Here is a 26,939-nt window from a genome sequence, read left to right as displayed (position 1 = left end):
CACATTATTGTGTGTTTCAGTTAAAGTATGGATGTCTACAGTGTCTCTTTGCTCATAAACATCCTGGAAGAGTTTTATAAACTGTTATTCGACTAAAACAACAATCCTGGTTTTATGACTTCAGTTCATTTCATAAAAAGTGGTTCCATCAGCAGCCATGTTTGTTATCGAAATGTCACACATGTTTTATTGTTTCTGATTTCTGTACAGAGACGTGTTTGAATTCATTTTATGGGAATGTTGGCGGTAATGAAACACGATGTACTGATGCTGATGGTCCATTTTGGGTGTTTATTTGCTGAATATCTCTAGTTAATGTTGATTTAAGATGCTAATCCTACAATTAGCATCATTATGTGTTGAACACAGAAGGTTTGACTTTGATATTGCAGCATTAAATAGATGTAACTGAACATGGAGCCACTTTTTATTGAGTTGTTACAGTTTTTTTTACGATTGCTAACAAGCAATAACATTGGTGTCAACTGGAGCCAGTTGAAGGCTGCAGTGATTCTGGTGACAGTGCAGTGTATCAGAGTGAGGTTATTGAATATTTGTGTCTCTCTTCACTGTTGCAGCGGTTTTGCAATTTGCAGACAGTCCCTGTTCCCTCCATAGACACCAATGTTATTTCTGCAACTTGAAAGACAGCTACTTTTGATAAAACTGGGCTTGTAGCACAACATCTGCCTTACAACAATGGAAAAGAGGCATCATTTATGTTTTGACAACCTATAGCTAATGAGTTACTGATGCTGGAAGTCTGAATCTGTGAATATCTTTCCAACTTTACCGAACGCGGGGCCACAACCACCCAAGGAGTGGAATATTTAATGTTGAAAAAAGCATTTAGTCATACTTAAAGCTTTTAGTGCTTTATTAACACAAAACTAAGAGTTCTGTATTGTTTTATGATCACAGGTTCTGTCTAAAAAGATGTGGCATCATCTTAAACAGTGAAACCAGACTAATAAAATGTAATGACCAACCAGTGTGTAATACTGGTTGCAGAATACTGTTCAAAGAAATTCTCTACAGATATTTTTCCCATCTAAATCTTATCTTTACACGGTTAATGTATTAACTTATTTATGTGTGTATGCATGTATTTACTGACTTATTTATTTAGTACCGTTAACATATCAGAGTTCTGAGTGAGTTTTTCTTTACATAGGCAAAGGTCTTTTATTGATCACATGTAGGCTATTAAATAAATAATATTTAAAAAATAAAAACATTTAAAATACTATTAAACAACTTAGGCATTTATTGAGTCATTAAAATCCTGTAGAGTCTACGGCCACATTAGTCTGACTATAATCATCCTCTGGTAAATTCACAACCATGTACTGATGTCTCTTACCAAAGGGACTTCAGGAGATGATTAGATGATGATAAACTGTGACCTGCTGGTTGGGTTCTCTCTGTTCTCATGTTTCTTACATGTTGGTCTCCTGATGCTGCCTTACTTCAGCTAGTCTATGAGCAACAGAAAACACAGTTTGCCCTGTACCTATTGCCAGGGGTTCCAGTCTTTCAGTCTGTTTTTCCTTCTTTGGATGTGGTGGAGTTTCGGGTGTAGACATTTTTAAACACGCGGGAGCAGCAACAACTGTAACCATGAAACCCGTGACAGGTCCGGCAAACAGAGAAGTGTATCCGCTGAACCTCATATCGGGTCCTCGCTACATAGTTCTAAGGAAGATGAAACTGGCTGCCCTTAATAGTTCCTGTGTTATATTTTGTTTATTATGCAGTTTTGATGCGTGTGTGACAGACGAGTATGAGACATTTATGAAAATACGGAACAATTTGCGTCCCGTATTGAATCAATACAGGACGCTACAATTAATTGTCAAATAAAGGACGATTCCGTATTTTAAGGGACGGGTGGCAACCCTAGTTAGCCTACAGCCATGGCCATAAGTTTGGACACAAGTACCATGACGCTTGTGAATCTTAGAAAATACCACAAAATTGTCACTTACAATATACAGCCATGGCCATAAGTTTGGACACAGCATGACTTATGTCTGTTTTGATGTCTATTACAGAACATAAGTATATTGTAAGTGACAATTTTGTGGTATTTTCTAAGATTCACAAGTGTCATGGTACTTGTGTCCAAACTTATGGCCATGGCTGTAGTTCTTTTGGTCATTTCACATGTCTGTTTGGTCATTCTGTGACTCAGTGGCCATTTCTGTTTCAGTTTTCATCTCTTTTTTGTTCTGTTTTGCTCATTTTATCTCTCATTTTACTAATTTTGCATCACTTTAAGGTTGTTTTTGTTGAATTTTGGTCATTTTCCATCTCATTTGGATCATTTTATGCATTTCAGTATGTTTTTAGGAAAAAATGTTGTATAAATCAGACTGTAAATGATATATGAAAAAACCTCTGTGTAAAACCTTCAGAATGTTGAATAGAATAAATCTGCACAGTGGTGAATGTAAGTAAAGATTTCTGGACCAGTTTGATATAATCCAACAACATTCTAAAATCCTACAACATTCTAAACTATGACAATATTCTAGAGTCCATCAATATTCTAGAATCAAATAACATTCTAGAATCCTACACTTTTGGCACTATAGTGTATTTTCAATAATGGAATCTGCTGCTGCTGAGCTATCTTCGTCCTTGTTTCCATGAAGCTGGTTGGTTGTTTCTGTGGCGACATATGAACCCTGCTGCAGATACGTCAGCAATGTTAAATTTAAGGTGATTTTTACCTCCGCCAGGAGGTTATGTAATCACCGGAGTTTGTTTGTCTGTCCGTCTGTGTGTGTGTGTGTGTGTGTGTCTGTTTGTCTGTTAACAGCATAACTCAAAAAGTCATGAACGGATTTTCACCAAATTTTTACAGGATGTCCGGAAGAGCAAGAGTAAGAATCGATTAGATTTTGGAGGTGATCCGAATCATCATCTGGATCCAGGAATTTTTTGAGATGGCCGCCAGGCGGCCATTTCTCAATTGTTCTTCGACCTTCAAAAAAATTCCTGGATCCAGACGGTGATTCGGATCACCTCCAAAATCTAATTGATTCTTACTCTTGCTCTTCCGGACATCCTGTAAAAAATTGGGTTAAAATCCGTCCATGACTTTTTGAGTTATGCTGTTAACAGACAAACAGACAGACACACACACACACACACACACACACAGACGGACAGACAAACGGTATGGCGGAGGTATGCGCTCTCCGAGTGTTTTTCTAGTTTTCTCTTGTTTCTTTACTCTGCAGCATCTCAAGCTTCATTTAATTAAAAAAAAATAGTCAACATCATTTACTTGTGTTAAATGGTTAAATTTTGTTTTTGTTGGCTATTCTTTTATCACTCCGAGTCTTGGATCAGGAGAAGAAGAAGAAAACGATAAAATGTCTTCTCTGCACTTCTCTGTCTGCTTCATTTACTTTGCAAGACGTAAGTTAAACATGTTCATATGTTCAGATCTGATACAGCCATGGCCATAAGTTTGGACACAAGTACCATGGCGCTTGTGAATCTTAGAAAATACCACAAAATTGTCACTTACAACATACTTATGTTCTGTAATAGACATCAAAACAGACATAAGTCATGCTGTGTCCAAACTTATGGCCATGGCTGTATATTGTAAGTGACAATTTTGTGGTATTTTCTAAGATTCACAAGCGTCATGGTACTTGTGTCCAAACTTATGGCCATGGCTGTTAGAAGATGAACAATTTTAAGCAAAAACAAACTAAAAACACACAAAGTGACCAAAATGCAACACACAATAACATGGAAAAAATGCAAAATGTTTAAAAACAGACAGAAAGCAAAAGAAATTTGACCTAAATTAAACACATAATGACACAAATGAGACACAAAATGATCAGAAAACTCACGAAACTATTCTGACTTATTGTATTCAATATTCTGAAGGTTTTACAGAGAGGTTTGTTCATATAGCATTTACAGTCTGATTTATACAACTTTTTTCTCCCAAAAAACATACTGAAATGTCCAAAATGATTCAAATGAGATGTTCACTTTGTGTCTCATTTTAGTCATTTCTGTTGCTAATTTTGGTCATGCATCATCTTTGTTCAATTTCGCTCATTTTGAGTCGAATTCGGGTCATTTTGAATCTCTTTATGTTGTCTGTTGCTCCATTTTTGTCATTTGGTGGCTAGTTTTTATCATTTGGGGGATCATATTGGTTTGTGGTTTGTTTTAATCATTTTGTGGTTCACCCTCCAGAATTGCATGGTAAAATCCTCTCTGATCAGACCTGTTGACTGATTTGTTCCATGTTTCTACAACACAACAACTCCCAACTTGCTTCTCTATCAGGTGTGTTTTATGCTATACTGAACTCTCTTCAGGTTTTAAATACACAGTGATCTTATACTTAATTTCCATATAGAATAGAATAGAATAGAATAGAATAGAATAGAATAGAATATGCTTTATTGTCATTATACAGTGTACAACCAGATTGGAGAGCTTCTCTTTTCAGTGCAAAGAAATCTTAAAGATGGTGCAGTCTATTTACAAATATACAGTATAAATAACAGTGAATATAAATATCAGAGTGAATGAGAAAGTGGTGGATGTTGCACATTTCAATGATTTTCCTCCTCCTGTTTTTGAGGAACTAAAACTATCTGTTTTGGACTATCTTGGCCACTCTACCTAATCTCAATTCTCCATTCCATGTGTTTCTCCTGTCTGCAGGTCAGAGAATGCCTCTGATGGGGAAATGGAGAAGCTGATGTCAGCGTCTGTCACTGACATCCCATTGTGCATCTGTTTGCACAATCTGCACAGACTTATAAAAATCTGATTCTTCACTTCTTAAATCCTAGTTTCTCATGAAAATTAAAGCGCTTAAAACATTTCTGTTTCATAGTAATCAAAACCACTGAAAGCATTTTATGTTCATAAAGCATCAGTTTCTCATATTAATCAAATTCATCACCCTTCAGTGAGTTATTCTTTTGATTTAGTGACTTTTAAACGAAGATTATAAAAACAAGTCTTCAAGTTAGCTTCATCACATTCATTGGGTTCGAGCATAACTTGGTTATAAATCTCAGGTTATCATAAAACACTGTGGTCCTCATTTAGCTGTTATTCTGCCAGAGTCTCACCCTTATGGCTCATTCTACTATCTCATATCTCCATGCTTCTAAACACTGGAAACGTTGTTGATCCGTAATTCCGCTAACTTGACTGAACGTCCCAGAGGAAAATTTTACTGCTCAAAGCTTGCTCTTCTACAGCTCAGGAGACAAATTTGAGATTCTCATGTCAGCCTCATTTTAGTTTCTATTTTGTCTAAAGGTTTCTCATATGTTTCTCCTAAAATTCACTAGGAGAAATAGGTGAGACAGGATAATTAGAGGGAGTCATACTTGAGACTTGTGGGCGATACCTTGCTAATCTCAATACAGTGTTTTTAATGGCTCCTTTATTTCTCCTCTGGAAAAGAAAATGAACAATAGTGGAGCTTCTACAGAGCAATATGAGAGACTCACTCACACCTCCACACGAGCATGACAGACTTGGAATCGAACCCCAGCCTTCTGGGTGTGAGACAGCCACTCTACCCACTGAGCTATGCCACCCTATGTGTACATTAATCTGCACACACACACCTTACAAATGCTGCAACAAATAAGAAGTTGCCTGGATACAGCCTAAACATCTTGAGGCACTTATAATAATATATGGTGACTTCAATCAGGTCACCCTCTCCTCCCACTTGACTGGATTTATCATTGTAAACACCACGGATCATCCACTCATAATATTGTGATGGGCCTCTCTCTGGACTGCAGGACGGAAAGATATAGAAGATCTTTGTACCCACAGTGATCAGGCTTTATAATTCTATAGCAAATAGCAGATGAGCTGACAGACAAATGAATTTCCCTTTTGGGATGAATAAAGTAATCTGAATCTTTATTAATTAATTTAAAAAAATATCATGTGGATTACAATAAAGTCAACATGCTAGATGATTAAAAACAACCAAAATGTTGATCTGAGTCTGAGAATTCAATGAGCGCTTGTGGAGATCTCTTCATTTGTTCTCTCTGAGCTTAGTATGAGATGCATGAACTGGAGCTGGGATGAGAACAGATTGAGTTCTTAGAGAGAGCTCTCTGATTTCTCTGCCTGAGATCACAAAGAGACAGAAAAGTTGAGAAACTCTGAGAATTATATGAGAGCTTGTTGAGATCTCTTCTGAAACTTTAAAGGAGACTAAACTGAGATTTAGTGCATCTTATTGCTCAGGAGAATAAAATAAGACACGGGAGAAATAAGCCTTAGTCTCAGTTTGGTGTCACACAGATCTCAAAGTTGTCTAGGAGAAGTAAATGAAACATTTTTGAGATCTCTTTTTGAATTTTCTTTTCCTCTGGGGTGGGCTGCAGTTCCCGTTATTAAACATCAATGTGATGTATAAATGCAGATGAACTTCATATATTTCATTATGCAGACATTTTTATTGATGTCCAGTATATTTTATAGACATAAACATATTTGATAGAAATATCAGAAATGGATTTTTGTATCCTCATAATAATTGAGTTAATACCATTAAATGTTCATCAGTGATTCATCTTTACTGTGAAACTTTTACTTTGCAGCTATATTTTTAAAAAATGTTGCTCATTTTAAGGGAAGACATTAAAGGATGGTTTTCTTAGTTCAATCAATTAAAGGTTGAATTGATTAAAAATCTCAGCTCCAACATGAAGGAGTGCAGAGACCAAACAGAACAAACCTGCATCACTTTGGATTTGGTTTTTAAAGCAGCAGAAATGACTCAGCTCTTCTGGGATTCTTGTCACATTTGGTGCTTTCAAACTATCGGCCAGTTGCTTCATGGACTGATTCAGCTCACCTGATCCTGGATCTGAATCGAAAGCCAACAAAGCAGCATCAGCTGATCCACCGCCACTTCCTCAAATCCAGCCTCCACTGTTGCTCAACATGGACTCTCAGAAAACTGCTCACATCCTTTATGTTTGCTGGAAGTCAGCATGGTGGGGCCTGGCTAGTTCCTGGATGGGAGAAGCTGGGAATAGCAGATAGATGTTGGAAGCTTTTATCTGTCCAACCTGCAGAGGGCGCTGCTGCTGCTGGACTGGAAACAGCCTGAAGAATCAGAGGAGGAATTATTCTGAAGATATGGAGAGAAAACACACAAGTAAACAGTGAAGCAGCTACAATCAGTGATTTTAGACACTGTAGGCTGATTTCATCTGGAAGATATCAGATAAATGGAGGAAAACGTTCAATATTTCACATTGAAACAGCGTGAAAGTGAATTAGTGAGACAGAGTGAGAGAGTTAGAGAGTTACTTTTTAAACTCACCACGAACTGATCCATCAGGTTTCCTACTTCATTGCCCTGAAAACAGGGACGTCACGGCCATTCCTGTTCCTCAAATTAGTTCTGCTTTTACGGTCTTCGTGTAGCAGCTTCTTTTCTCCGTCTGAAGGTGAGTAAAAGACACTTTAAACTGGTTTTTGTCTTTTATATATCTATAGAACATAAAATTGATTGAATCATTCATTGTATTTTAACTCTAAAACAACGTCGTTGTGACACAATTAAAACATTAAATCAATCTTTATTCCCTAAAACCGAATTTTCAGACATGTTGGGGTTTTCCCAACCAGCAGGAGTTCTCAAACTGATGCTGAAATCAATGTTTTATCAGTAAATGTCATTTGTATTTGTCAGGCAGTTCTAAACATGAGTTGTTCTTATCAGCAGAACTTCAGTGCAACAGTTGTAGGATGGAAATGCTTTGAACAATAGATTTTTCAACAACACACGTAGAACAAGAACATTGTGTGGTCTAAACAGTGATGGAAAAAAGTTTTGGGACTCCCCATGCATTTGTGAAATCCTGCATTAAGAATCCCTCTGAGGTCTTCAAGTGTATTTTCTTTTAGTTCAGTCACAGCCAGAATACTAAACACATCCTAAAAAAGACACTAAAACCTGAAAACTGGTTGATTCCATAAAAATAGAGAAGAAATGTGGAGTTTGCAAGGCACTAACCAGGACCCATCAGGAGCAGTTCAGGGTTCAGTGTCTTGCTCAGGGCCACCTTGACATGAGCTCTCCAGGCCAGGATCAAACCGGCAACTCTCTGCTTACAAGATGCCCATTCTACCCACTGAGCCATGCCGCACCAAGAATGACGCAAACTGTTAAAATGTATTTAAAATTCATCCAAAAAGATATAAACTGGTGAATAAAATGATTTGAAATTCATCTCAAATTTTGTCCAAAATGACCTCAGTTTGTCCATGTTTGTGAATATTTGTCAAGAAATATTTTGAATTGTCTGAATGGGATCTGGAATGAGTCAGAAATTGCCTAAAATTACTCATATTATTCAAAATTTGTATAAAATAGCTCAAAATTAGTTAAAACTAGTTAAAATATGTCAAACAGTTCTAAAAGTTTGTCCAAAAGTACTTAAAACTTGTGTTGAAATGAGTCAAATTGTTCTAATTTAAATAAAATTCATTGAAAAAGAGATAAAATGGTCAAAAAATGATGACAAAGCTGAATAAAATGATAAGAAATTCAACTAAAATATCTCAAAATATGTCGACAATAACTTAAATTTGTCCATGTTTGCGGCCGCCGGACATTCTTTAAATTCCTATGCAAATTCGTCGGATTCATGACGATCTAAGCTGTCCATCGGTGTTTGCGGCCGCCGCGGCGGCCGGATGTCCAGCGGCCACCACGGCGGCCGCAAACGCCGATGAACAGCTTAGATCGTCATGAATCCGCCGGTATAAACCACTTTCAGATGTGATTACCACAGCGGGTTTCGTTCGTGGTGAGCTGCACGAAAAACATGACGACATCGTCTTGGTGCGCACAAAACAGAAACAAAAACTTACGTCACAGTTTCACGAATCCCCGTGAGACCGGGTTGTCCCATCAGAACACGCAGCAGAACATTGTTGTGTTGTATCACTTGTTGAAATGGGCGTGTTTTCTGAATGATCATTTGGTGTAAAAGACCTGGCAGAATGACAAAGATCTATGTGGATGAAGCTGAATGCTTGTTGTGCTGGTTGGTGGCACAATGAGCTACATGGTGCCCTCGTAATTTTACCGCTGGATATCATGGTTTCGAATCCTCTCACCGTACTTCAAAAATACATTTTCTATTTCGGCCCGCACATTTCTTTTTATTGTCTATAGATGTTATTAAATGGATTTATATACATTATTACTTAGTGATGCCGATGTTTTCAGCAAGGTCTTCTTTATCTGGTATCTTTATTTCACATAAATCCAGGTCTGATCGTGATGAATCTGTCGACAAAACATCTGGAGACGGCAAATATCGCCAGTTGAACTGGAACACCGGAAACCATCGAATAAAGGCCTGAATAAATAACAGTAAAGTATAGAAATAACAATACAGTAAAGGCAACTGGTGGTCAGGAGCTGAATACGGTGTTTTTTCCATGTATCTCCACTTTGTGTGCCTGTATCAGCCTGTGGAGGAGGCGGAGTGAGGAGCTGCTCCAAGCCGTTCAGGGAGGCCTGAGCTCGGCCTGACAACCGGACCAGACCCGGTCTGACTGGAGCCAGACAGCTGGAGGCCGTTCTCTAGCCGTCCCCTTAACGTACTATCCTGCAGTCAAAGTAACTGGATTTTACTCTGATCACTGCCTATATCCCTGTCAATACTATCAGCGGCCTCGTTTCCAGTGATTAAAGCGTTAAAAGCCTAAATCTCCTCCAGTATGTTGATTTTAATAATCAGGTTGATCATAGAACAGACAGCTGCCTCACTGGAACGTTAGTAGCTGTGACTTGTAGAAGACTGGGATGTTTATTCCACTTTCTAGAGTCTGCTGCCTGAACTGACCTCAGAAACACACTATGCTGATGTGAGCCACTAGTTTTATTAGTGTCTGCATGGAACCAACAACTGATGGTCAAGTCTAAGAAATTCAGTTCGGTTCAGAAACATTAACACGACATTAACTTTTGATGTAACTTCAAGTCTTTATGAGGTTATTTCATGTCACGTGCTGCTATTTTGAATGATTTTATGGTCATTTAGTAACTTTTTAACCCTCTGGTGCATAGTGGTGGACACACTGGTGGCGTCAGGGTGGGGCTTGGTTGGGCTAAAGCCCCACCAAGAATTGCAATAGTCCTACCATAAGCCAACCAAGAAAAAATAAAAATGCAAAAAAAATAAAAATAAAAATAATAAAAGCGCCACTGCAGGAACGACATTCAGGCAGGCACCTGCGATGACAGCTGAGCCGTCACTCATCGGGCTCATGAGATGAATGGGGCCCTGTTACGTAGTATGTCCATCAAGTGAGCGCGCTTAAACTTAACCTGGCTCTAATTTGTGTTGGCGGCTTATTGTCACTTGTGACAAAGTTAACGTTAGTAAGCTGATCAAATATGGATAACTTTGTTTTTAAACGTCACCAGACGGAACAACAGACAGCTGTAGCCGGTGAGTTGGATAAAACACCTGCAAGGCCACCTGACCACCCTGGTCCCGGGTCTCCCATGTTCAATGCTCGGGAGGATGAAGATGAGCAAGACAAAGAGGAGATGGAGCAGGAGGAAGAGGAAGAGGAAAGAGGCTGGCATGACCAGTCACAGCCAACCACTGCAAGCAGTAGTACTGGCCATGAGACAAGTGCTACCACTGATATTAGCCAACACCCCGGGGATGGACCGCAGTGCCCCATCAGGAAAGGTTACCCTTCAAGGCTAATAGGTAACCAGCAGCGACATTTTAATGCTGCCTGGTTTGACACATACAGCTGGCTTGAATATTCGGTTGAGATGGATGCAAGTTTCTGCTTTGCCTGCCGACATTTTTTGGGTGGTGGGGGGCACCAGTTCCATTCCGAGCCGGCCTTATATGATGGATATAAAAATTGGAAACACGCAACAGCAGCCTTTAAAAAACACAATGCAAGTGCGGCACACAAGTTCGCTATGGAGGCATGGGGTGACTTTAAACTGGCAACGACAGATGGCTTGAGGTTAGGAAACATGATGGATGCCGGCCGTTCAAAAATCATACAGGAAAACAGAGACTACATTAGGGCTGTGATTTTGTCCCTACGTTATACTGCATGCCAAGGCATGGCACAAAGAGGTCATCGAGAGGATGAGCAGTCAGAAAATAAGGGCAACTTTTTGGATCTGCTAAACGTAATTGGTGAATTTAACGAGACAGTAGCAAAGAAACTGAAGGATAATCCCAGAAATGCTAAATACACACATAAAGACATTCAAAACGAGATTATCGATATTATGGCTGACATGGTTAGAAATGAAATAAGTGCAGAAATTCCAGAAGCAGAACATTTCGCACTAATGGGGCGGCTGTGGCTCAGGTGGTAGAGCGGGTCGTCCAATGATCGAAGGGATGGCGGTTTGATTCCTGCTCTTGCCTAGTCATGTGCTGTTGTGTCCTTGGGCAAGACACTTTACCCGCCTTGCCTCCAGTGCTGCTCTCACACTGGTGTGTGATCGCGCGGATCGGCAGCCATGCTTCCGTCAGGCTGCCCCAGAGGAGCTGTGGCTACAAATGTAGCTTACCACCACCAGAGTGAGAATGTGTGAGCGAATGAATAATGGATCCATTGTGAAGTGCTTTGAGTGCCTAGAAAAGCGCTATATAAATCTAATCCATTATTATTATTATAATGGTTGACGACAGCAAAGATATCAGTAAACGTGAACAGATTTCCACCGTTTTGCGGTATTTAAAAGGAGACGAGGTGCGTGAGGAATTCCTGCACTTCACACATGCAGATGGACTGGATGCCGACTCTCTCCTGAGAAGCATACAACAGACACTATCGCAATGCAATATTGACAAAAACATGTGTTGGACAGTGTTATGATGGTGCTGGAGTAATGTCGGGCTCCAAAAGTGGCATTCAGCAGAAATTCAAGAAGGATGTGCCACAAGCACCGTACATTCACTGTCATGCCCACAGATTAAACCTTGTTTTGGTCGACGTGGTTCGCAACGTTGAAGCAGCGGCAGAGTATTTTGAAACTGTACAAATGTTGTACAACTTTTTCTCCAACTCTGTTGCCCATGATCTGTTCATTAAAAAACAGAGAGATTGGATCAGTGACACAGCCCGTTGAACTTAAGTAGTTGTGTTGTAGTTGTAGTTTGTGTAATACCTATCATTTTGTCATATTTCATAGACTGTGTGTAAAGCACAGAATAGGGAAGCCTATAGAACAAGTCCAGGACATTACCTCCAAGTGCAGTGATGATGATTATCATGACAACAGTGATGATGAACAACAGAGACATAGGAGTTAAGGATGATAATGGAAATGCTTTCAAGTCAGAATGCAGATAGTCATAATAATAAGTGCGAGGATGAAGATGGAGGTCAGCTTGATGAAGGAGCTGTGGAAGATGTCCACATGGTACCTGGACTCCATCAAGCTCACAAAAACGTCTGAAAATTCCAGGACAATGACATTGATGGAGACTTGTCTCCTTTCCTAGGAATGATGATTTTATTTTTCAGGGATCAACACAGTCATGGGGTACATTTGGTGCCCGAGAGCAAGAATGTACTGGTCTAGTGAGGTCGACCTTTATCGCAGATGAATTGCACAACGTATGTCTGTTCTTGTTGCTGAAAACATATTAATTCCTCGATTAATGACATGGTAATACTAGTCCCGCATTCATTAAGAGGTATGGAGACTCAGAATAATGGGCCTCATTCATGAAGCGTTCTTAAGAACAAATCTGTTCTTAGAGCCTTCTTAAGAAGATTTTTGGCATTCACGAACATGTTCTTAACTGACCTGTTCTTAAAAGTAAGAACAAATTCTAAGAACACTCAGGAGGACTCTTACACACAAAAAAATCTGTACTTTTAGAATTTTGTTACAGTCAAAACTGATCCAAAAATTTGAATTTCTTTCTTAAAATGATTCAAATATTACCACAAATTATTTAATTTAAAACTAGATTTATTCAAGTGAATTTTAGTGATCAATGGTTTTATAGTTCAGTGCCAGTTAAACTCAAAATCAGATTTTAGATCTGAAGCTGCACTTGGTCACATTAACGTGTTTGGAGGTCTGTGGGAGGTACAAGCGCAATGACCACTACGACGTGCACGTGCGATGACCCCCGCCACGTGCACGCGCAATAACTATTGTAACGTGCGCACGTAATACCCACCACGCTGACCGCCGCCACGTGCACACGCCCCGGTGTGCACGCCCGCACTGACCGGGGAGACAAGGCGGACATGGCCTGGGCAGTTTTATCTGTCACTGCAGCAGAGGCAGAGGGTGTTTTACTACGACAGACACCCTTTCTGAGTATAAAAGTTTAGCTGTCTCAGGTCAGACTTTATTGGCTGTTTGAAGCTCTGCCATCTGCAGAAATGACCATCGCTCTGGTGGGCGGAGTTTCACCTGCACTCCAGTGCTCACGTTTCTCAAACACGCTCTTGCTGCTGCCTTATAAGGAAGTTTAGAGGGTGGACCTTTTACATTTACAAGTCAATACAATGTAAATGTCATGTTAATGAGAGGGGAGGGTGTTCTTAGAGACTGTTCTTGAATCCGGCGCATCTCCCTCCTAAGAACAGATTTGGCTTGTCAAGAACGCTTCGTGAATCCAACGTACTTTTCTCTTGGGAGTTCTTAAAGCCGTTCTTTCGAACGCTTTTCTACGAACGCGTTCATGAATGAGGCCCAATGTCCTTCTTGCTGGAGATATTTTGAAACATACGCTTTCATTAGGTATAAGCTTCACAGTTGGAAGCGTCATTTGTTTTCCTCTTCAGGCCTAAACAACAGGGCTATGCAATTTTAAAACATGTCAAAATATGTTAAAATGTTTTTCAAAGTGTAAAAAGAAATCGTTGTTCATGGATTTACCATAAAACATATTTTAATTATTTTTTTCATAAAGTTCACAGAGTTTTATATTGAGTGCTCAGGTGCATGTAGTCCACTGGAATAGATGTGTGTGTAATTTTCTGGAAAAAAATCACATTTTTGAAAAAAGTAAACAATTGTTTTTTTCATGCCCTTACAGTAAAAAAAAACCACCAAAGAAATTTTTTTTAACTTAGTCTTTCATAATTCATGTACCAGGAGGTTGTCGATTTTGCTTTTTTTTTAAAGGTATATTGCACATTTTTGTTGTGACTTCAGTCTTAATGAGGTTATTTCACATCATTTGTTGCTATTTTAAGGGGTTTTGTGATAATTTAGTGACTTTTTATGTTTTATGCATTTAAAAAATGCGAGTTTTGCACATTTTGTGATGATTTTAGCATTTTTTTAAAAATATTTTGTGCCATTTGTTGTGACTTTGAGTTTGTACATAAATTTGAACCAAATCTTGAGTCATGTTGGGGTGTTCCCAACCAGCAGGAGTTCTCAAACTGGTGCTGAAATCAATGTGTTTTATCAGTAAATATCATTTGTATTTCTCAGGCAGTTCTAAACATGAGTTGTTCTTATTAGCTGTCAATCACAACCTGTGATCTGATCTGTCTAGCAGAGGGGAAAAACTGAAACAAAGTTCACCTGATACACTTTGAAGAAACCAAATGCTAACAATGTTCAGATGTTTCTTAAATGTAGCATTAAATGAGATTGAGAGCAGACATGTTGAGGGAAGCCATGCGACAGACTGGGGACCTGTCAAGGGTGTCCCCTGCCTTCGCCCGAGTCAACTGGGATAGGCTCCAGCCACCCCACGACCCTAGTGAAGATAAAGCGATGTATCGAGAATCGATGGATGGATGGATGTTGAGGGAAATGTGCATCATTGTGATCTTTGCTGATGTTGGTTCTGTCCCAGTGATTCCATTCTAGGGAATGTTAACTGTCAGAGATTTACAGCCTGATGGGCGTTTGTGGTTTCATGAAGCACAGGGTTTGTAGAAGTTGTGCTGGATGTTGAGTGACATGAAAAAGGTTGAATGTTGAAATAATCCGTCACATGAAATGAGTGGGAATCAGCCTGTAAAATGTGCTCTTATTGTGAAAGTCTGCCTGCTGCTTTCTCATAGGTGGAGTCCTGACTGGTTCCAGTAAACAGATCAGATGTCTAAGCGTCCAGTAGTGGACTGGAAACTTTATTCTTCTTCTTCTTCTTCTTGAGCGCTTTGAATAAAGTGTAAGTTTGCTTTGTTTGCTGCTTTAGCTTCAGTGATGTTGCTGTTTGTTTCTGCTCTGTGATGTTTCTACATGCTCACTTCTTATTTCAGCACAACCGTTGGATGACTGCTGTTTAAACATGGATCAATATGATTATTAGCTTATTGATTGACTGCAGTCAGTCAATATTTCTATGAGATGAATGATTGACTTGAGTCAGTTTAATGAGCTGCTGATGTTTCTTTGTTTTTTTGTCTTTGTGACTTTGGGTTTGTGGGTGAGTCTCTGCAGCTCCATGACTCCATCTGCTGGACTGATAGTAGAAGTGCAGCAGTGGATCTTCTCCAGGAGGATCTGAGTATCAATGATATTTGTTTCCTGTGCAGGTGAAGGTAGAAAGTGTGTGTGAGCTGCTGTGAGTTGACCATCATGGATGAGTGTGAGGACAGAGAGGAGGGAGTCCCTCCCTCTAAAAGCTCTCTGTGTGGGGAACAGAAGATCCAGAGCAAAGCTCAGAGGTGAGACCACCATCTCTAACTGTCCAGGACTCTGCTGCATGTCAGAGCTCAGCATCACATCACTGCTGCATCATTATTGACAGGAATCCACCTGGACCTGGACCTGGACCTGGACCTGGACCTGGACCTGGACATCCATCCATCTGTGTCTCCTTAAAGAGCGACCAGTCTGAGCGTCGCCTCATTGACTTTAAAGATGATCAATCTCCTGCTGCCAAGAAGTAAGCTGTGAAATCAAACTACTGACTGTTGTGTCAAATGTTCTGTCATTGTTTCAAATATGTTCCATCATTAAATCACTCTGAAACTCCGCTACATGATTGTTCCTTCCTCTTGATCTTTCTCTCTATTTAACAGAATCCATCAGAGTCCAGAGTCCTCTGGACCTGGACCTTCATCCAGCTGTGTGTCCTTCAAGAGTGACGGATCTAAGAGTCTTCCTATGAACTTTAGCGATAAACATGGTCCTGCTACAGAGGGGTAAGATGTTCAGAACAAGGTTTCAGAGCTGCTAGTTTGACAGCAGATTGGCTCCTGATCAAACAGAACAAATGTTTTGAAGAAGTGATGTTAATAACGTGAACATCATTCACAGAAACTCTAACAACAGAACCAGGTGGATCACAGCAAGAACTCTGAGTTCTCGAAAATATCAAGAAATAGTTTTACTGGACAAAACTCCAGTTCTGTGATCATATAAGCCTTGTTAACCTACATGTTAGCCTATAGGGTGAATTTTACATTGTTAATGGAGACAACTGATGCTGGACGAGGATGGAGAGGACAAACAAATGGTTCTTGTTGTCCTCTCTGAGTTTAATCAGTCAGCATCCAGACCTACAGAGCAGTTTTCCAGGTTCTCTCACAAGTTCCAACCCTGGAGTAGGAACTCTCCTAGAAACAGTCCTGAAAGAGGTTCTACAGGGTCACTTCCTGTGGTCAGAACAAAGATTGATGATGAGCCAAAATGAAGAGAAAGTTCTTGCGGTGGAAAACAGACTAATGTTAGAATCTCTAATGAACATCATGGACCTTCAGCTTTTTCTTGTCTCCGTGTGGTAAAGTGAGAGTTAACTGTTGATGTTGATCCACAGAGTGGAGCAGCAGAACTCAGAGGTTCCCAGAGCTCAGTCTGTCCAGCAGCATCACCTGGACTCCATATTCATGGTGAGTTCAAGGACAACAAATTGTTCTCCATCTGTTGTTTTCAGGCGTCTCCATGCTGCTCTTTGTAGACTAGTGGACTGTCAGAGTGTCCAACATGGATGTGATGTTTGGCTCCATGATTTGACTCTGATGGACTCATTGACACATTTCCCTGTTCCAGCTGCTGGAGGAAAACATGGTGACTTTTGTGAAGAAGGAGCTGAAGAAGATGCAGAAGGTTGTGAGTCCAGATTACCCAGAATGCTCCTCAGAGAGTCAGAGGGAGGATGAGGATGAGGAGGAGGGTGATGATGAAGATCAGAGGAGCAGCAGAGAGATGTTTCAACAGATCACAGTGTTGTTCCTGAGGAGGATGAAGCAGGAGAAGCTGGCTGACTGTCTGCAGAGCAGTAAGAAGATTTGTGTAAAGAGTGAAGCTGCTGATCAACAGAACATTTACTAAAGTCTCAGAATATCTTCACACAATCAGTCTTTAGGGGACAAACTATCACCTTCACTTTATTGCTACTTTGGTGCTTTAATATCCAGGGGCCTCATTTATAAAACATTGCGTCGGATCCATACTAAAAGTTTGCGTACGCCGAAAATCTGAAATGGGCGTATGCCCTTCGCCCCTGATTTATAAAACTGTGCGTAAGCACAGCTGCACACAATTTCTTGATAAATCACACACCAGCTGGAAGATTGCACAGGTGGATCCACCTCACATTCCGCCCACAACACACCCACATTTTACCATGAATGGTCAATGCAAAATAACTCATGAATGTATCTGTATATAAATAAGCTGCTGATCCACGGCATTTCACGCAGCGCCGGCCGGCAGTCTTTTCACTGCTGTGCGTCAGGATGAATGAATCATGTGTTGACCCAGGACACCCTGCCACTAAATTTGTTATGATTATGTCCGATGTACAAATAATTTGTACACTGATTGAATGTACATTTTTTCGGTTCACATAGACAAATTCATCTTCACTCGGAGCCCTTACAGCAACATGAGTGCAGTCAGTTACGCCGATTACATTTGGGAAACCGGACATTGCTGCAAATTGCTGTTTAATGTTGGCCTGTTCACCCACAGTGTAAGGAAACCTGATGTATTGACTGGTCATGTTTATAATGTCATCCAAAACAGCTGGCATTATTGCGCTGAGGGATGGTTGTGATATCCCAGACCTAAAGGACATCATTTAACTGTATATCAGACCCAAACAGGATTTAGACAACAAACGTAACCTCATATATTCTTCATATAAAACACATACCTGTCGGCCAATTCCCGCTGGAAGGAGCCGGAAACCCCCGAGTCGTCAGCTCCTGTGTCTGTACCAGGATGGCGTGGTTTTGGCGGGTGGGTCTGTCTAAATCGGCTTATTAGCCAGTCATCATGGGCCAGAAAATCTCCGTTATCCCTAAAATGTCTCTCCATTCTTAACGTGATCTTCCAGCAATGCCAGCGCATCCATTGTGCCACATTACGCACGGCTGTCACCCGCTATTTATCCGCTTGATCAGTGATTGAACTGATTGTCACATGCCTTTTCCAAATTAGTAATCAATCAGTCCCATCCATCGCTCTATATCATTTGAAGATGGAAGTTTGATATATGAACATAGTTCTGCAAATACAGTCGTAGGCCGAATGGCGCACTATAGGAACATCTACAACAATGAGGGTTTATGACTATCGGGCTCTACAAGTCTAATATGTGATGACAACAAAGGTTTGAGATCAATCTGGTTTCAATTCACCACTTCACCCTCCGGCACTGCCATTCCTCTGTCTCCAAAATGTGCTGAAGCAAGCATCAAAGTTGGCACACTGGTGCGCATATTCTTACGCCAAGTTTGTTATTTATAATTCACAACCTTTCCGTAGAAAGTTTCTAGCCCTGTTTTGTGCGTACGCAAGCTTTGTAAATGAGGCCCCTGGTTACTTCCACTTCACTCTTTCTTTCTTGTGTTTTCATTCAGAACTTCCTGCAGTCTGTGGACGGAAACTTAAATCTTCTCTGAAGAAGAAATTCCAGAGAGTGTCTGAGGGCATCACTAAAGCAGGACAGTCGACCCTCCTGAATGACATCTACACAGAGCTGTACATCACAGAGGGAGGGACTGCAGAGGTCAGTGATGAACATGAGGTCAGACAGATTGAAGCAACATCCAGGAAAGCAGACCGAGCAGAAACAAGCATCAGAGCAGAAGACATCTTTAAAGGTTCACCTGGAAGAGATGGACCAATCAGAACAGTGATGACACAGGGAGTGGCTGGCATTGGGAAAACAGTGTTAACACAGAAGTTCACTCTGGACTGGGCTGAAGACAAAAGCAACCAGGACATCCACTTCATGTTTCCATTGACTTTCAGAGAGCTGAATGTGGTGAAAGAGAGAAAGTTCAGCTTGGTGGAACTTGTTCATCACTTCTTCAGTGAAACCAAAGCAGCAGGAATCTGCAGCTTTGAATACTTCCAGGTTGTGTTGATCTTTGACGGTCTGGATGAGTGTCGCCTTCCTCTGGACTTCCACAACAATCAGATCCTGACTGATGTTAGAGAGTCCACCTCAGTGGATCTACTGCTGACAAACCTGATCAGGGGGAATCTGCTTCCCTCTGCTCGCCTCTGGATAACCACACGACCTGCAGCAGCCAATCAGATCCCTCCTGAGTGTGTGAACATGGTGACGGAGGTCAGAGGGTTCACTGACCCACAGAAGGAGGAGTACTTCAGGAAGAGATTCAGAGATGGGAAGCAGGCCAGAAGCATCATCTCCCACATGAAGAAGTCAAGAAGCCTCCACATCATGTGCCACATCCCAGTGTTCTGCTGGATCACTGCTACAGTTCTGGAGGAGCTGCTGAGATCCAGAGAGGGAGGAGATCTGCCCAGAACCCTGACTGAGATGTTCATCCACCACCTGGTGGTTCAGGCCAAAGTCAAGAATGTCAAGTATGATGGAGGAGCTGAGACAGATCCACACTGGAGTCCAGACAGCAGGAGGATGATTGAGTCTCTGGGAAAACTGGCTTTTAATCAGCTGCAAAGAGGAAACCTGATCTTCTATGAGTCCGACCTGACAGAGTGTGGCATCGATGTGGAAGCAGCCTCAGTGTACTCAGGAGTGTTCACACAGATCTTTAAAGAGGAGAGTGGGCTGTACCAGGACAAGGTGTTCTGCTTCGTTCATCTGAGCGTTCACGAGTTTCTGGCTGCTCTTCATGTCCATCAGACCTTCATCAACTCTGGAATCAACCTGCTAGAAGAACAACAAACAACCTCCAACAAACCTGATCCGACAGTTTTCTACCAGAGAGCTGTGGACGAGGCCTTACAGAGTCCAAACGGACACCTGGACTTGTTCCTGCGCTTCCTCCTGGGTCTGTCACTGCCGACCAATCAGAATCTCCTACGAGGCCTGCTGACACAGACAGGAAGTAGCTCACAGACCAATCAGAAAACAGTGGAGTACATCAAGGCGAAGATCAGTGGGAATGTGTCTGTAGAGAGAAGCATCAATCTGTTCCACTGTCTGAATGAACTGAACGATGTTTCTCTAGTGGAGGAGATCCAACAGTCACTGAGATCAGGAAGTCTGTCCACAGATGAACTGTCTCCTACTCAGTGGTCAGCTCTGGTCTTCATCTTACTCTCATCAGGAGAAGATCTGGACATGTTTGACCTGAAGAAATACTCTGCTTCAGAGGAGGCTCTTCTGAGGCTGCTGCCAGTGGTCAAATCCTCCAAGAAAGTTATGTAAGTAGTTGGAGACTGAAGATCCTTTTTCATTTTGCTGCTGTTTTATGAGTATAATGTGCTTTTTGTCTCTTCAGACTGAGTGGCTGTAATCTGTCAGAGAGAAGCTGTGGAGCTCTGTCCTCAGTCCTCAGCTCCCAGTCCTCCAGTGTGACAGAGCTGGACCTGACGAACAACAACCTGCAGGATTCAGGAGTGGAGAGTCTTTCTGCTGGACTGGAGAGTCCACACTGTAAACTGGAAGCTCTCAGGTCAGGACTCACACTTTGAAACTGATGTGATTTCTATCAGTGGATAAACAGCTAATCTGAGAAGAATCATTTCTGCTGATGGGATTCATCAAATGAGCTTTTACTGAACTTGTGCAAGACTTTGTCAGGGTTTATTTTTGACATGATTAAATCCCACTGACAGTTGTTGAGATTGTTGATTTGCTTGAGACACATGAAATGTGCAGCAAAATGTATCTGAAAGACAAAGAAGAAAAGAAAGAGTGAGAAACATCCAGCCAAGTGTTGTCCATCAGGTTTGTGTTGTTTTGTGTGTGCAGGCTGTCAGGCTGTCTGGTCACAGAGGAAGGCTGTGCTTCTCTGGCCTCAGTTCTGAGCTTGAAGACCTCAAATCTGAGAGAGCTGGACCTGAGTTACAACCATCCAGGAGACTCAGGAGAGGAGATGCTGAGGGCTAAATTGGAGGATCCACACTGTAGACTGGAAACTCTCAGGTACAGACAGACCGACACTCTCAGGAAATTATCATCCTAGTGTTGCAGGCCAAGCCTGCCTCTTTCCATCGGTCGATTTCAGGGTGTGTGAGGTGTCAGAGGAAGTGCTGCAGCGGTAGGAAGGAAGAAGAACAATGAAGCTGAAGAAGGGTGATGTGTACGGTGCAGCTGCAGTCACGGTGCATGTTCTGGTACAAACAGAGAAGTAGATCCAAGTGTGTTCTGGAGAAGTTGAGTGTGTGTACAGTGTGCTGCAGAGCTGGAATGAAGTTCCTTGTTCTCCACCACAAAGTTGGTCCGGACTCTGAATACAATTTGTTACCAATAGCGAGCCATGCTAAGCTAAGTGAGCTAGCATTTACCTGAGGCCATCCAACTACGGTTCCGAGGCCGATGAAACCAGGTCGGTAACACTAGCTTAGCACAAAGACAGGAAACAGGGTGAACTGTTAGCCTAGCTTAGCTCAAAGACAGGAAACAGGGTGAACTGTTAGCCTAGCTCCATGAACAGAGGAAGCATAAATGAGTAAAGCTGAATAATGAGTGTAAACTGAGCTGGGATGTGACCAGCACAGGACAGGACTTTAGAGATGCTGCATTCAGGTGTCTGTGTCCCCATGTTGGACTGGAACAGTGTGAGAGCCATGTAATGTCCATGTGTGCTGCTGAAAGAGTCGCTGCTGCTCTGACCATCCTCCTCCTTTCAGGGTGACGCCTGCTGGAGTCCGATGGTTGACACCAGGTCTGAGGAAGTGTAAGTATGTTTTAATGTATTGATGGAAACAAAGCAGCACATTCAAGCATCTTCAAAGTGTCACATCTCTGAGGTCATCATCAAAGGTTTAATACTGATCACATGATCCATCAATAACTGCAGCTGTGTTGTGTTTGTTCTCTCCATTAGATTCCTGTCAACTCACAGTCGACACAAACACAGTCCACAGAAAACTCAAACTGTCTGACAACAACAGGAAGGTGACAAATGTGAAGGAGGATCAGTCGTATCCTGATCATCCAGACAGGTTTGAATACTGGTTGCCTCAGCTGCTGTGTGGAACTGGTCTGACTGGTCGCTGTTACTGGGAGGTGGAGTGGAGAGGAGAGGTTCATATATCAGTGAGTTACAGAGGAATCGGAAGGAAAGATCGCAGTGATGACTGTGTGTTTGGAGCAAATGATCAGTCCTGGAGTCTGAGCTGCTCTGATCATCTTGGTTTCTCTGTCAGACACAATAACAGTCAAACACCCATCAGGTCCTCCTCAGTCTCTGACAGAGTTTCAGTTTATGTGGACGTTCCTGCTGGAACTCTGTCCTTCTACAGAGTCTCCTCTGACTCTCTGATCCACCTCCACACCTTCAACACCACATTCACTCAACCTCTCTATCCTGGATTTGGGTTCTGGTTCTCTGGTTCCTCAGTGTTTGTGTGCTGAGTTGAGTCTCCAGAGTCTCCTCCTGGTAGAGAAACAGTGTTGAACAGATAGTTGAGTCTCTCCATGACTCTGTCCCTCACAAACATGTTTTCACATTCAAGGATTAAATGTGTTTCTTTGTCAAATCCTTCTAAATGATTCCTTGTAAACTTGTTCCTCTTCAAAGATGGAAGTTGTGATTTTTCCAGGAGACATGGTTTTGGTGCCACTTTGAACTAAGATGATCTCTTCTGTTGAACAAACCGTTGATTGTGAATATCTTTTCCAGATATGAAGCTGCTCCTTCCAGGTCCACAGACAGTAAACAAAACAAACCTCTCTGTAAAAACCCTCAGAATGTTGAATAGAATAAATGTGAACAGTGTCATGACTGTAAGAGAAGATTTCTGGATCATTTTGTGTCTCATTTGTGTCAGTATGTGTTCAATTTTGGTAAATTTATGTGTTTGTCTGTTTTTAAACATTTTGCATCTTTTCATGCTATTTTTGTTCCATTTTGGTCAGTTTATGCCTTAAATTTGACCATTTTGTGGTTCATTTAGGTCGTTTTGTGTCTTTTTAAGTTTGTTTTTGTTTAAAATTGTTCATCTTGTTAGTTCTTTTGGTCATTTCACATGTCTATTTGGTCATTCTGTGACTCACTGACCATTTCTGTATCAGTTTTCAACTCTTTTTTTGTTCATTTTTGCTCATTTTATCTTTCATTTTAGTAATTTTGCATCACGTTTTGGTTGTTTTTGTTCAATCTTGGCCATTTTCCATATCATTTTGTGCATTTCAGCATGTTTTTGGAAAAAAATATTGTATCACTCAGACTGTAAATGATATATCAACAAACCTCTGCGTAAAACCTTCAGAATGTTGAATAGAATAAATCTGCACAGTGGTGAATGTAAGCGAGGATTTCTGGATCAGTTTGGTCATTTTGTGACTCATTTTGTGTCAGTTTATGTTTTTGGTCTGTTTTTAGACATTTTGCATCTTTTCATGTTGTGTTTTTGTACCATGTTGGTCATTTTGTGTCTTAATTTTGGTTATTTTGTATCTCCTTGTGTTAATTTTATTAAGTTTTGGTAATTTCGTGTCTAATTCAGGTAATGTTGCATCGATTTATGTTGTTTTTTTGTACCATTTGGTAATTTCATGACTGATTTTGCACGTCTTTAATGTTGTTTTTGTTTAAAATTGTTCATGCTGTTGCTCATTTTGGTCATTTCATGTGCCAATTTGGCCATACTGTGACTCATATTGGCCATTTTTGTTTCATTTTTCATCTCTTTCTCCCCCCCCCCCCCCCCCCCCCCATTCACATTTAATAACATGTAAGCATACAAATATGGAGTCACAGGAGTGCCAAATCAAAATATAAATAAATAAATAAATGTGGAAATATAAAGAGAAATAAATAAATAAATGTGGAAATATAAAGAAAATAAATAAATAAATAAAAAGGAAAAAATTTTGTCTTTGCTTTTACCTTTTCTGTTTTGTCCCGACGGAGACGCTAAGCTAGCGGGGGCAAAGTTTCAGTGTTTTCCATTGATGTGTACGGCACGAAAATTAAAACAAGAAGAATGCCGGCTCATTGTGCGGCATACAGTTGCACACTACATCGGACGATCAAGACAAGGAAACTTGGAATAACTTTCCACAGGTAAGAATAGTTTTGGGCTCGTTTTTCATTATTAAATCTTGTTGAGGGTCTATGAGAGCTAACTTGTTAGCCATTAGCAAAACACTAACACGAGCTAACAGCTGGACAACCAAATACCAGACGATTAATAGTAGCTGTAGTATAGTTGTAGTAGCTGTAGTATAGCTGTAGTATAGCATATTCACTCTCCACTACACAGCTGCAGCAGCATCTTCAGGCATTCAAGGAAGCCTGGACTCACCATAGTTTGAGGACAGAGAGAGGGCAATCCCCCATGCAACTGTTGCTTAGTCAGCCACGTGAGGGAAATGCTGCTGATCCAGTTGAGGTATGAATCCCCTCTTGTACCTTTACCTTCCTGTCTTCCTTTATATTTGTTTATGTTAACTTTATTATTTCTACTTTGGTACTGGATGGTTCACTTGCCAAGAAAAAATCTAATGCATGTGATCTCACTTTCTGATTCAGAGTCCAGATTTGATTTCTTAACAAATTGAAATTACCAAAGCATATTTAACAAACACAGTGTAGATGTATGCTGTCTAACACTGCTAGGAGAACCTGGACATTTCAAAAATGCTATACTTGGTTTAGTAGCACAATAATATCTATTCTTTATAGAGCTGTGACAGGTCCTGTAGTTTCTGCACTTGGTATTTTTAAATTTTAACATATAAACATATGCATAGATATTTCAATGGTGTAAAATAATATCTATACAATTTTATAGTTCATGAATTTACTCCTTGCACTAACCTTGCCAGCAAGTTGATTTCTCGCGATATTTGTGAGTTCACAAATCTCTCAAGAAACCATCTTGTACCGCTCCCGCTTTCACCGTTCGGACAGAGCCAAGTTGGCACGGGCCAATCACGCAGCAGTATTCGTGTGTGGGGCGGGATATCCGGGTGTGAAGACGACAGCACTCTCGACGACACCAAGCGACAGTAGATCAAAACAAACATGGCAACGGAGGACAACGATCGTGTAGATGCTGCTATTAAGTCAGTTTCAGCTGAATCTCCTATCGCTTCTTTGAAGGAAGAACAACGAGAGGCGCTTTGCGCATTTCTGGATGGTAAAGATGTTTGTGCTTTTTTACCTACGGGTTTTGGTAAGAGTTTAATCTACCAATTGGCTCCGCTCATTGTGAAGATTCCGCAATTGGCTAAAAACAAACCTGTCAGAGGCGGGACATACTGTTGCATTGTCCAATCCGTGCCTCTTTCCTCCGAACGGATTTACATGGAACGGTCCCAGATTGATATTGTGGAGTACTATCAAGTACTACACAATTATTAATCTGGCTATTGCCAGGTTATCCTTGCACATCTTATTGTCCAACCCACATTTGAAATCAAGTTTTGCCATACCATGTAGTCCCTAATCTAATTTACTTTTCTTTTTTTTATTTTTTGAGGAGTGTGCATTTCTTAATAGAAGAGCTTGCTTCCAAATTATGCTTTCCTTTCAGGTTGCTGCTGATTATGGGATAGACTGGACAGGACCTCAGACCCCATACCCAGAAGGCGTCACTGTACCTGATGCACAACTACCCTGGGAGCTTACACAGGCTGAAGTTACATCATTGCCTGATCCGGCCGTCCCTTTTTCTGCTGCACTACGGGCATACATGGATACAGTGTATATTCTTAAGGACATTTTTCAACAAACCTAGACATATCACAACTCACCTTAACATAATCAGAATGAAACGAACAAGACTCAAAAGAATGCTGCAAATTTTTGGTGCAGAATTTTACGACCAGTTGTGAATTTCAAATAAATGCCTTTGAAAACAACAACGTACAAAGACACAGCAAAGGGATATAAAACTGCTTTTATTGCATGCTGAATAGTTTGACAGCTTTTAAAAGCATTAAAACAATGTGCCAATAAAAAGGTTTAATAGAACTGACAATTCTTTTCTTTAACTTCCAAATATTACAACTGTTCTCCAAAGACAGTCTTCCAATGGCTAACTAGTTAGCTCTCATAGACCCTCAACAAGATTTAATAATGAAAAACGAGCCCAAAACTATTCTTACCTGTGGAAAGTTATTCCAAGTTTCCTTGTCTTGATCGTCCGATGTAGTGTGCAACTGTATGCCGCACAATGAGCCGGCATTCTTCTTGTTTTAATTTTCGTGCCGTACACATCAATGGAAAACACTGAAACTTTGCCCCCGCTAGCTTAGCGTCTCCGTCGGGACGCCGCTCAGAGGGGCGTGTCGTATCTACTCTTCATATGCCTGTGATCAGGAACGACGAGGAAGCCCCGCCTAGAGCCATTTGATTGACAGCTCAGTCCACCAAGTGAAAGCAAACTGATTTGCATTTTATTTCTTGGTGGTTATTTCAGGATGGCCTGACACCAAGAAATAGAAAAATGCAAATCAGTTTGCTCTGGGCGGGGCTTCCTTTTCAGGCGGGGAGTCGTACCCGCACACAGGCTTCTTTCCTGACGCCATCTCCGGCCACGGCTGAAGTGAAGCCGTGTCACC

The 26,939-nt window shown here is 41.0% G+C and overlaps 2 protein-coding genes across 2 annotated transcripts in view; one reads left to right on the top strand and one right to left on the bottom strand.

Moving 5' to 3' along the window:
- LOC110969967 (NACHT, LRR and PYD domains-containing protein 12-like) overlaps window positions 1–26,939 on the bottom strand; it is a 386,884-nt gene that overhangs the window by 345,380 nt on the left and 14,565 nt on the right. The window lies entirely within an intron of this gene.
- LOC127531896 (NACHT, LRR and PYD domains-containing protein 3-like) overlaps window positions 7,385–26,939 on the top strand; it is a 78,334-nt gene continuing 58,779 nt past the window's right edge. Inside the window, exons 1-8 of the mRNA XM_051942285.1 lie at window positions 7,385–7,490; window positions 15,568–15,699; window positions 15,783–15,920; window positions 16,057–16,179; window positions 16,794–16,866; window positions 17,027–17,255; window positions 18,844–20,623; window positions 20,701–20,874. Of these exons, the coding sequence (XP_051798245.1) occupies window positions 15,611–15,699; window positions 15,783–15,920; window positions 16,057–16,179; window positions 16,794–16,866; window positions 17,027–17,255; window positions 18,844–20,623; window positions 20,701–20,874 (2,606 nt within the window). The 5' untranslated portion in view covers window positions 7,385–7,490; window positions 15,568–15,610. The remainder of the gene's footprint in view (window positions 7,491–15,567; window positions 15,700–15,782; window positions 15,921–16,056; window positions 16,180–16,793; window positions 16,867–17,026; window positions 17,256–18,843; window positions 20,624–20,700; window positions 20,875–26,939) is intronic.

The sequence above is a fragment of the Acanthochromis polyacanthus genome, chromosome 22, assembly GCF_021347895.1.
Source record: "Acanthochromis polyacanthus isolate Apoly-LR-REF ecotype Palm Island chromosome 22, KAUST_Apoly_ChrSc, whole genome shotgun sequence".
In the NCBI taxonomy this organism is placed as follows: Eukaryota; Metazoa; Chordata; class Actinopteri; family Pomacentridae; genus Acanthochromis; species Acanthochromis polyacanthus.
This window is presented reverse-complemented; position numbering and strand designations above follow the sequence as displayed.